This window comes from Perca flavescens, chromosome 14 (assembly GCF_004354835.1).
Source record: "Perca flavescens isolate YP-PL-M2 chromosome 14, PFLA_1.0, whole genome shotgun sequence".
Classification (NCBI taxonomy): Eukaryota; Metazoa; Chordata; class Actinopteri; order Perciformes; family Percidae; genus Perca; species Perca flavescens.
Window position 1 is genome coordinate 26,081,028 of NC_041344.1, and position 12,147 is coordinate 26,093,174.

Below are 12,147 nucleotides of genomic sequence, written 5' to 3' on the forward strand. Positions count from 1 at the left end.
TCGAAGCAAATATCCCTCACAGACTGGTGTCTATGTGGGATTTCAAGAAGTGGAGGAGGCAATGGAAATGTTGTAACTGTAAGTGCCAACACCAATCATACATAAAATAATTATGCTTTCCAACATGTCTTTATCATATACAATTGACACAATTCATAAACTGGTGATATTCAAATCTATTTCAAGAATACAAATTGCATATTTTGTTGCGTTTTTATTACTGTACATGTAGCATAGACTATATCTGTGAATAAAGATATGTGACTGACAACATAACATAAAAGAGCAAGCTACGAATATCAGAGTAGTACTTGTCAGGGAATTATGATTGTTTTGTCCTTGACTACATTACTCTGTATACACTTTTCATATTCTAGTCAGACTGTCTGATACTTTAACACTGGTCTGTAAAACTACACTGCCTTACATTTTTTTCTCTGCCCACACAGGTTCCATCCTTTGACCTCTTACAAGACAGCACAGCTTTATTTCATCATGAAAATATGTGAAACCATCATCTGCTTTATACTTACTGTAATATTTTCTAGTTCAAATACATGAACTTTTCCTTTTAGTAGACAACATATGGTGTGTAGTCAGTATGACATTGAACACCTTTTACTGTACAAATTGTATGCCTACACAAGGCAGATTAGCACAGGAGAGATAAGACGACAAGAGAAATCAAAAATTAAGAAATAGCTATTTATTTTAAAATTGCTGGACAACAATAACAAAAACAATAATAATAACAAAAAAGGCACTTTATGTGGCAGTGGTGACATAATGAAAAACAGGCCTATGGGATGCTATGTGGGTGGGGTGGGTGACCATTTATTTATTTATAACCATAACCATTATGAGTCTGGACCTGTGAACCTTGAAGTGTGTGCGGAAATGACATCCTCCTTCCTGGGTTTTGAAACTCTGGCAATGTTAGCAGCCAAACGGGGAACTTTGGAATGGGATTCGGGGTCCTGGTATTTCACCGATGGATCCAGCCTTCTCTGAATGACTGCATCCATCAGGTCGTTCCTGAAAGTCTGCGTTGTTTCCTGGTAGACAGGCCTGGCAATCCATTGTTTGGATTGTTTTTGAAAAACCACATTGTGTCTTTGTAGGCCTGAAATAAAAACCAGCGTGACTGAGGAGTTTGGTTTGTTATGATTCTGAACTGAAGGCTATATTATGTCATGCCAGTTATACCAGCAAAAGTATTATGTTGTAAAAGATAAATATGGGAAATTATATATTTAGCTGATAAATTACATACAGATAATTACTGACGTGTATCGCTGAAAGGTCTGAAGTATCAGGAGGTTATGGTATTAATATAACATATTTTTATTACTTACCAGACGCTGTTTTTGCCTGTTGTCGTTGTGTGTTGTGGTTTTCATTATGATCCATGACTGCCAACATTGTTCGCGCTTGCATGGATGCATATTCAAAGTGCAATCTTTTGGGACAGTATTTGAGAAGGGCATTATGGAAGACCTCAAGTTGTCCTAGTAAAACAGAAATAAAGATGGTACAAATGAGAAAATACTCTGGAACACAGATTACAAGTTGTGTGCATGATCTTTTGAAGATAGGCTAATGTTCATCATTGTCTGTGGTGCAATATTACCACCTAATACATTGTAAACCAGTTTCACAGATTTAGTTCCCACACAAACTACAATGTATGGAGCCAATTCACAAACTGTGAAGTGTTTGATAAACATACCAGTGTGTTTGAACAGTGCCATTTGTTCCAGGTCTTTCAGTAGGCGTGTATTCATGACCACTTCATAAAGGACCTTGTAGGCAGGGGAATCTTCGGCCAACCACTTCTTTATTTGCTCATCCGCTGGCAGCTCAGTGTGGTAGCATTTGTGTTCCATGCCATCTTCTTCCCAGCGATGGACCCCACAGATATGATGTAGAATTGACTTCCATCGTCTCAGCAATTCCTGACAATAACATTAGAGCACAAGCAGAAATATTTTCAGCAAACAGGACCCAAACATACCCTAAAAAATTAAATTGATGTTGGAAGGTGATGTGTGCGAGTCAGCAGTGACATTCCACTGTGCAATTTTACCTGCTTACAATATGCACATGAGAAATAAATTAGACCTTGCCTTTGCAATATGTGTGTGTATATAATGTATGATTGTGTACCTTTGGATCTCCTTTTGATGAGCTACAGCTCCACCACATGTGACCGGGCTTCTCAGGTGCTGTGAGAAAATCACTCCGCCCAAGTAGCAGCGCTTCCACTTTCTGAGAATGCTTCCACTTCCTGAGAATATAGTTCCCGGTTTGTTTACGTTTCGAAGACGGCTGTGTCTCATTTTACGTTCTTTTTTGTACACGCTGTGACTCTATAAATCACAACATGTAAATAGGAACATGTGGTCGTTATTTTGTCACTTATTCGGAGCAGTAGGCTAGTTGGAACCAGTTACCTGCAGGATCTGTGATAGGCTAAGCTAATGCTGGAGCCGTCCGACAGCATTACAGCACGCATGGAGATGAGAAGGGTATGTATCGACTTGTCTAACCCTGGGGTTTACTGTGAATAAGCTAAAGTCCCAATAAGTCGGCGTGTTCCTTTAAAGCGTGATCCTATCATGTAATATGTATGTATGTATATTAATATATACATATTGTGACAAATTGAAAAAAATCACCAACACACTGTAAAGTGTATGGTCACTCCATGGGTGCTATCTTGCCCGACACAAGTGTCTTTGCTAGTTTAAGACTGCTAGTTTAAGTTGTCCATTTCCGGTCCAGCGCCCACGTCGTTTAAATAGCAAATGCACCTGTGCCCATCTGTGCGCCCATGGGCGTGCTGGTCTTACAGGGAGGTGTGTTCAGGTGCATTCTGGGCGTATTGCTATCTTGAGGCAGCGGGAAGTGATCACGCCATTGACCAACAAAAACCTGGTCTAAAGTCAATAGCGCAGCATTTCATTATTATTTTAACAGCAGATTAGTGAAATGCACCTAGGCTCGTGCACAGCGTGTGCACAATATGCTTGTTACACACACACACACACACACACACACGCGGAAGCGCAGAAGCACACAAACATGCAAAAGATTACAAATAAAAATATTATGGTGCAAAACCGCCATCATAATAGCAATGCGCCAAGGTCCAAACTCACCTGGCTTTTAAAGGGAATGGGAGATGACACTCTGATTGGTTTATTGCATGTTACCCTCAAAACACAGCTATGAATTAATGAAGACACTAAGTACAACCCTTTTTAACCATGCGCCTGGCGCACGGACCCTTTTTTCCGCCGTCAAACTAGCAAAAGTGGATTTGGACACGCCCTATACGCACCTGCGCCAGGCGCTTCACGCCGTGCGCTTAGATCGTTAAAAAGGGCCCCATATGTGATGACAGTTTCCAAGAAACCTTCAACCTTGCCCATCAAAGACTGAGGACAACATGGTATATAATAGGGGTGTAAGAAAAAAAATCAATACACTTGAATATCGCGATATTTTATTTAGCAATACTGTATGGATTTTCAAAAACCCAATATCGATTTTTTTTATCTTTTAGTTTATGTGCAAAAATATTCATGTAAGACAGTGGTTCACGTTTAAAGCCCCTACCACTAGATGGATTCGCTGAAACGCACCACTAGTGTCCTTTCCTAACAGTGCTTAACAGTGCCTAACTTTTTGCTAGAAGCTAACAACGTAGCTATGGCTGAACTTTGGCCTACTTTAGCATATCAACATTAGCTCACTAAGCACCTGTTAAACCACAATCCCAAACTGGAAGTTTGATTTTCTGTGTACTGAATTGTTTACCTAAAGTAATCAGCTTTGACTTTTAAGTCACATCGTGTCTTTTTTTTAAATATTAGTTTTTCTAAAATTATACTTTAAAAAAATCCCAATATATCGTTTTACGCACAGTATCGAAGTATATTGCAATATTTTTAATCGTGACCCATGTATCGTGATACGTATCGTATCGCCAGATTCTTGCCAATACACAGGCCTAGTATATAACATGTAAGAGTAAACTATGGCCCCTTTTACACATGCACGGCAACCCTAACTACAGAGGAGCTGTATAAGAACACAAATCTTCGAATCCGTTGTCTCCACGGCCCTCTCCTCAAACAGCCAACTGGGGGCTGGAACATGCACTGACAAGTGAAGATAAAAACAAAACTGCTATTTGTGGCCCATGCATCAATAAAGACGAGCTCAAAGTGCCTCTCTCACTAAGTGGCATTTCATTTTGTTTTTTAATTTGGCCCGCCAGACCCCCCCGAACTACCGCCATTGCTTTATCTCTTTTGCTCCTGCCAGACCAGGCCAAAAAGGGGTTGTGGGCCCAACATGCACTCTCATCAGCAGGAAATCTCCAATCTCCTGCCATTTGGCAGCATGGTACCAATCAACACTTTACTCCCACCCCGCTGAGAAGCAACCGACTCTGAAGGAGACAGAAGGGAACCTGGTGTGATGAAGACATGGAGTGTGTGAACGAGTAGAAGAAGAAGGGGAGAGAGAGATAGAAATAGAGGCAGAAAATTAGAGAAAGCAGGAAGGCAGCCCAGCGTTGAGCATTCTAAATTTACCCCAGTGCTGAGGCTCCCTGTCGTCTTCGACTCTTGCTCTCAAAAGAACTGTGCCTCTGTCAAAGCCCTGACACACACACACACACACACACACACACACACACACACACACACACACACACACACACACACACACACACACACACACACACACACACAAAAAGGTACAGTGAAATATTGATATTACTGCCTCCTAACCAGCCACCAAGATTACAGTCAAATCAGAATAAATGTACGAGTTTTGAGGACGTCTCTAGTATAAAAATTGCTCTAGCTCTTAATACGTTTTTCAAAAAAAGATACCTTTGAATTTAGCAGAAGCAGGCAAATTACTCCCCTGTGGATATTTATCTTTTTTTTTTTCAATAACCCAATTTATCATACTGTGTCCTTGCTGCCTAACCCGTCTCCTGACAAGAGTACTATTGATCCAAGCAATTGCAGTGATAAATGCAGTCTTTTATCAAATTACCAAATTCTACAAATGAGAGTGTAAATGGCCATGTTGGCCCGGCCTTTAGAGGTCCAGAAAAGACTAATAAAATATAATTTTAATAAGGTTTATGCATTATTGGATTATATACATTGCGGTGTTTTAGTGGTGTGCATCTCTCGTTTATCGGAGTTTTAAGCCCCCCAACGTCTAGGCACTAGGAGGGTTAGGTGCCTTGAAGTCAACGGTCGCAGCGCTGCCTGGAAGGAGACGTTGGGGGCTTAAAACACCAGCAAACGCATCTCTCCCTCTCAGATGAGTCAATATGTAGCCTATCTGTACAGTGCATGTGGTCTCACCATCCCGTACAACAAAACAAACTGTGATGCACTGCCTATTTGACCCAAATAGATTCAGTTACGATGACTTTTTTACTAAAATATATATCAGCTACAATCAGTTAGGTGAGGAGATTGATTTCACTCATGTCTGTGCATTACACATGAAAGCAACAACGAGCATACTGTTAGCTTAGCTTAGCATAAAAACTGGAAGCAGTTAGCCAGCCAGGCTAGCTGTTTCACCTTGCTTCAAGTCTTTATGGTGATTTAGTCTTTTTGTTGTTTTCGGTCTCTTTGTCGTCGTTACGCATCTCTCTGTGGTTTGTGTGTCTCTTTGTTGGTCATTTTGTGTCCATTTGTAGTAGTTTTGTGTCACTTTGCACTTGTTTGTCTTTTTGCAGTTATGTTTTGTCTTTGGTTGTTTTGCCCCTTTTTCAAGTCTTTTTGCATGTGTCTCTTTGTAGTCATTTTGACTGTTTTTGTAGTCATTTTGTGTCTCTTCGTAGTCATTTTGATTGTCTTTGTAGTCATTTTGTGTCTCTTTGTAGTCATTTTGTGTCTCTTCATAGCCATTTTGATTGTCTTTGTAGTCATTTTGTGTCTCTTCATAGTCATTTTGATTGTCTTTGTAGTCATTTTGTGTCTCTTCATAGTCATTTTGATTGTCTTTGTAGTCATTTTGTGTCTCTTCATAGTCATTTTGATTGTCTTTGTAGTCATTTTGTGTCTTTTGTAGTCATTTTGACTGTAGTTGTTTTGGGTCTCTTTGGTGTTGTTTAGCCCCCTTTCATAGTCATTGTGAGTCTCTCTGGGGTCTCCTCGTGTCTCTTTGCAGCGGTTTTGCATCGCTTCATAGCTGTTTTGGTCTCTTTGTTTTCTTTTTGTCTCTGTAGGCGTTATATGTTTTTGTCATCTGTATCCCTTTGTTGTCAGTTTGTGTCTCTCCGAGTGACATTTTGCAAGTGAAGGCCAGGAGGGCCCCTGACACTTTGGGCCCCTGGGCCTGTTCCCAGTAAACCCGTTCAGTATTCCATCCATGGCAGACATGAGAGTGGTGTCTCTTCGCCTAAACACTCGTTATTAAAAGCAAATAAACATAGCCTATTTCCCAAAATGTCAACCATTCCTTTATTAACAAAATGTAACTAAAAAAAAAAAAAAAAGAAAAATGCCGTACTAGCGTGTGTCCCTGCAAATAAAACACAGGCACACAGGATAAGTATTGACAGTTAACTGCCTTCAACCAGGAGGAGGGCCAGATAACAGTAGCATTAGCTGCTAATGCTAACGTCCGAGACAAATTTGATCAGCTCTGTGGTTCTGTATCGATGTAGCCAAAATCTCGGACTCTTGTTTTCCGAAATGTATTGGTTAATCGTTCCTCCTCTATGACCTATCCAAGGGTCTTTCTTTCTTTCGTTCTTCCTTCCTTCCTTCTCCCAAAAAAAATTTGCAGTTGGATACAGGACTTTCTAACAGGCCGTCCCCAGACAGTTAGAGTTGGCACTACATACTCAGCCTCTATAGTGCTAAACACAGGAGCACCACAAGGCTGCTGTCTCAGTCCTCTATTATACAGTCTGTATACCTATGATTGTATTGCTAAACATCCCACTAATAGTATCGTAAAATTTGCAGACGATACTACTGTGATAGGACTTATTGACAGCAATAATGAAACTACAGAGCCTACAGAGATGAGGTAAGCAAATTGATCATGTAGTGCCAAAGAAATAATTTGTCTCTCAATGTGGGGAAAACTAAGGAGGTCATCATAGATTTTAGGAAGAACAAATCTACACATACACCTGTCTTTATTAACAACTCTCCAGTTGAAATTGTTAACACCTTTAGATTCTTAGGCGTCCACATTTCAGACCCCCTCACATGGTCCTTCCATATCAGCTGTGCCATTAAGAAGGCACATCAGAGGCTTTACTTTTTGCGGTGTCTTAAGAAATACGGTATGTCTCTTAACATTCTACTGAACTTCTACCGTTGTACAATTTAGAGTATGCTGACAGGTAATATTGTAGTGTGGTTTGGTAGGGCTACTTCACATGACCTTAATCTACAGACAAAAGTGGTCAGGACTGCATCTAAAATCATCGGATTTCCACTTGAATCGCTCCAACAAATTTACTGGAAACGCAGCACTAAAAAGGCACAAGGTATTATACAGGATTCTAGTCATCCTGCACACAATCTCTTCTCCCATCTTCCATCAGGGAGACGCTTGCAGAGCATCCAAACACGCACAACACGTTTTAGGGATAGTTTTTACCCCCAGGTAATAAGGTTATTGAACAATAGTACAACAGGAAGGAGGGCTGTGGTCTGAACTTAGTCACTTGTATATATTATGTTGGATATTTTATAATGTTTTTAATACTATTAAGTTTTTTAAATTGTTATTATTGACTGGTGCTGAGGGAGTGCTAAGGCACATTGTATTTCATTGCTGTGGTACTTTGTACTAATATGCATATGACAATAAACTTAAACTTGAAATAAATGTTAATGAATTAGAGCATCTTCTGATAATAGGCTAAATAAGAAGTGTTCGATAAAGGCTGAAAACAAAAATGTATAGAAATACTCAAGGCAAAAAGGCAAGAAAAGGAAACGGCATTCAGGAGACAGCCTGGGAAAGCATGGAGTCAGAGCGGTAATGAGTAAGCGAAATAGACAGTCGAGGGGGAAAAAAATAGACTCGCGGAAGTTAAGTGAAAAAGTAGACACATCGGGAGCGAAACACAGAGGCAGAGATATTGGATCAGGCAAATATTGAACAAGAGCAACAGCAGAGACAAAGCGAGGAGGTGAGAAAGAGATCAACAGATTGAGAAAAAAAGCGCACGTTCCCGTTCCCCATGGCTGCGTGCCCGCCAGCATCAGTGGCGGTGGAGGGGCCGGAGCAGGAGGCCCCTGCACGCAGCATTTGGTCATTTCACAGAGCGCTGCTGCCCACCAAAACAATGTTGAAGCAATCAGAGCTAATTGCGCACTAATGGCTCCCTTTCCACTTTCCTTCTCTAATTGGCTGGCGCCATCTGTGCGCACGCATGCACGCACGCACGCACGCACACACACACACACACACACACACACACACACACACACACACACACACACACACACACACACACACACACACACACACACACACAAACACACACACACACTTGCGTCCCACATACACACAAAGCTCCCATTCTCACAACACAAGCATCCGGCATCAGGCATCAGTTAAACTCTCAAAATAACATGCAGGTCTAGAAATTGAGAAAATAACATCATATATTTCAGCCAAGTAGAGGATGAGAGATTCTCCAACAGTGTGCTCTGTCACCCAAAGGGGGGAGGGGGGGGGGGGGCATTTACAGTTTATACTACCGGTGAAACCGTTAGCATGTTTGCATTGATTTTTGCCTTCAGAGCAGAGCGGTTAAAATAACAGTACAATCCATTTGTTGCGATAAATGGATTGAGTTCAACAGGAGGAGCATTTCGGTGACTCGCTGACGAGCCCGTTATTGCATCGGCTGATGGATCTCCTTAGCACGACGCGCTCCATTTTGCCTCACCCCTCTCCCCCGCCTAGCCCGTGAAGCCGTGAAGCCGTGAAGGCTCTTCGTTCTCAGGAGTAGCTCGTCACCGCTGTCACCGCCGCGGCGCCTTTCCCGTGCATCAGGCCCCCCCCCTTTCCCCCCGCAGTTCTTTGTTATCACTTAGCAGGGCATCTTTTTTTGGGCTGCGCAGTGTGCAAACCATCACCGCAGGCAAAAGGTGAAACGGGTACGGCAGGGACAGTGCTTTTAAAGTGCAGCGGTTGCCATGGAAACCACCTTTACCCAGGTTCTCCTCGGTCGCTCGCCGTCCAACGATTCGAACGGCTTGCCGGCTTAATTGACAGCTGCGGATAGACACACACACACACACACACACACACACACACACACACACACACACACACACACACACAGAGTTCTGGATAATGATTAAATCCATTGCCCACCTGCTTGTTTACACTCTAGCAACCGATTGCTCTCTGTTTCCTGTTTACTGAGACATCGTCCATGCCACCATCTGTCCATGTTTCCAGTTTGCGGTGAAAACAATTTGATCAGAACAGGTAGGGCACTTTTCTTTCGCATGACTGTTTCGCACAACAATGGGACGCTTTGTTTTCGCTCGGCAACACACACCGTCTCGCGCACGGTGAGCACACTGCTCCTGACTGCAACTCTGTACACACAGTGAAGCATTCCTCCCGTTCCACTGTGTTTGTGCCGTTGTGTGTGCTTCCACTTGTTTACCAGAGAATACACGTGTGTTATGGTGTGTCTGTCTAAATGCATGAGTGTTTGTGTGTGTGTGTGTCTATTCGTAGTTGTGTTTGTGTGTGTCTCCAGGGTTACAGAGAGGTGTACTATAGGCGATGACACCACCTTGAAGAAAGCCAGAGGCAACTGGACTGCTGTAGACAACAATGCCTGGGAGAGACCCTCCAAACACACACACACACACACACACACACACACACACACACACACACACACACACACTAATCAGACACACTTACACACCCACCAACCAGATTTTTGATGCTCTTTAGTACATTCATTGTACCGGGTGTAGATCCCTCTTTTGAACACCTGCATTTTCATTTCTTCCCAAACACAAACGCTTGATTCTAACACCCCAAAACCACATTTGTCTGAGCTGACACAAAGACATGCGAGCTAACTGAATTTAGAACACTTCACACTTGTCAGCTCAGTAAAACAAAGTGTCCAGATGCAAGCTCAGAGTAATGACACTCAGTCAGAGCGGTGCCAAGATACCCAGCTTTGAAGCGTTTTCACATCCCATATGGCAAAAAAAGTAGTCTATTTAATTTAAAATCTTTCCCAACATGTTGACTATCGTCTCAGATCTAACTTTGAGCATCTGTCCTCCGTTTGAAGGATGGGGTGAAGTGATCTGAAGTCAGTCGGAAGCTCGTTTCATTTGTAGAACGCTTCGTGGTCCAAAAGAATTCTCCAAGTCAAACTGATAGTAGACAGCGTTATAGTCGAGACACCAACCGTCCGAGGCAAGTCTCGAGTCCCCAGTGTTCGAGTCCAAGTCAGAGTCAGAAGAAGAGAAGAGTCGAGTCACCATTACCTGAGTTTGAGTCCCAGTTGAGTCCGGAGTCCAGAGTCCAGAGAATAGCGATGTGAGCCGTACTCGAGGACTCGGGGACTCACATCAGAGCCTATTATACTTAAAAGTAGTCAGGTCCCCGAGTCCTATTTCATGAATGCTCAAGTCTGATTTCATAAATCCTTGAGTCCAAGTCATGAGTACGACGCGAGTCGAGGACGGGTCAAGAGTCCAGAGAGTACACTCTGCATCATGTTACCGTATTTTCCGGACTATAAGTCGCACTTTTTTTCCTACTTTGGCTGGTCCTGCGACTTATAGTCAGGTGCAACTTATATATCAAAATATATATAATTTAACATGTTTTTACATGTTAATTCATACTGAAAACATTACCGTCTACAGCCGCGAGAGGGCGCTCTAGGCTTGTGATAACTAGAATGCTGCCCCTAAAGATAACTGAGAAAGTAAAGAGATAACAAACCGCAGGTAGTAAAATATGCAGCCGAAAATGGTAATTGAGCAGCAGAAGGTGACTCTTACTGCAATGAAGAAAACAAAGAAAGCTAATCGGCTAATCGCGGGCTGAAAGCGAGATGGCCAGAGCTGGAGGAATGAGTCGGGAGGGGCTTGTCAACGGTGCAGTTACGTCTCCACGCCTTTTAATACATCCATGCTCCACGCCCTGGTAGCTAGTTGTTCTGTGGGCTATTGTACAGTTCAATAAGTGTTAATGTGTTACGGTAACATACCGGACACCTACCGTATTCAGCCTGTTGTTCTGTGTGCTATTGTGTAGTTGACAGATGAAAAAAAAAAAAAAATTCTAAATAAATGAGACTTATAGTCCGGTGCGACTTATATATGTTTTTTTCCTCTTCATGACGCATTTTTTGACTGATGCGATTTATACTCCGGAGCGACTTATAGACCGGAAAATATGGTACTCTCAAATTCCAGGGTCTAGCTGCAACATTCCACAGGAAGCGGTGAGCAATGCTGTATGTGTGTGTGTGTGTGTGTGTGTGTGTGTGTGTGTGTGTGTGTGTGTGTGTGTGTGTGTGTGTGTGTGTGTGTGTGTGTGTGTGTGTGTGTGTGTGTGTGTGTGTGTGTGTGAGCAGTGGACTGTTGTTTCCCGTGCCACAGTGCTCTGCACCTCGTCCCCGAGTGCGACAGGAGCAGATGTTAAAGCCAGCGCCAGCCGCGGGGCTTAGAACACAGCTCCCATCAAACAAAACTATTTCCCCCTCTGGACGGTGGCTCTGCAGGCCCAGTTCAGCTCTTCATCCAGCGTTCATTCTCTTTGTTCATCACAAATCCTCTGCTGATGCCAGAGAAAGAAAAAAAAAACAGGGAAATGTCAAAGCCCCAGCTGGGACAAAAAGTTCCACTTGCACTTGTGTTACACAGGGAATTCTAAACTCGTGGTACGGTTGCCTTCTGGCTGATTGGGTTGTCACTGCATTTAGGTCGCTGTTTGGCTTTTGATGAAAAGGCGGTGTGTTATATAAGATAATTAGGGGAGATGAAGGAGTGTTTTCCTTTAAGAGTGTGCATTTCTCACCTAAGCGTGTCTGAGATGGTATATATCGGCGACATTTAATTTCCGGTATTGTTCAGG

The 12,147-nt window shown here is 42.6% G+C and overlaps 1 protein-coding gene across 1 annotated transcript in view; it reads right to left on the bottom strand.

Annotated features, from left to right (window-relative positions):
* Window positions 1-691: 691 nt before the first annotated feature.
* LOC114568658 (uncharacterized) overlaps window positions 692-12,147 on the bottom strand; it is a 61,876-nt gene continuing 50,420 nt past the window's right edge. The window contains exons 2-4 of the mRNA XM_028598268.1: window positions 1,730-1,955; window positions 1,356-1,508; window positions 692-1,123 (exon numbers count right to left, since the gene is read on the bottom strand). Of these exons, the coding sequence (XP_028454069.1) occupies window positions 858-1,123; window positions 1,356-1,508; window positions 1,730-1,955 (645 nt within the window). The 3' untranslated portion in view covers window positions 692-857. The remainder of the gene's footprint in view (window positions 1,124-1,355; window positions 1,509-1,729; window positions 1,956-12,147) is intronic.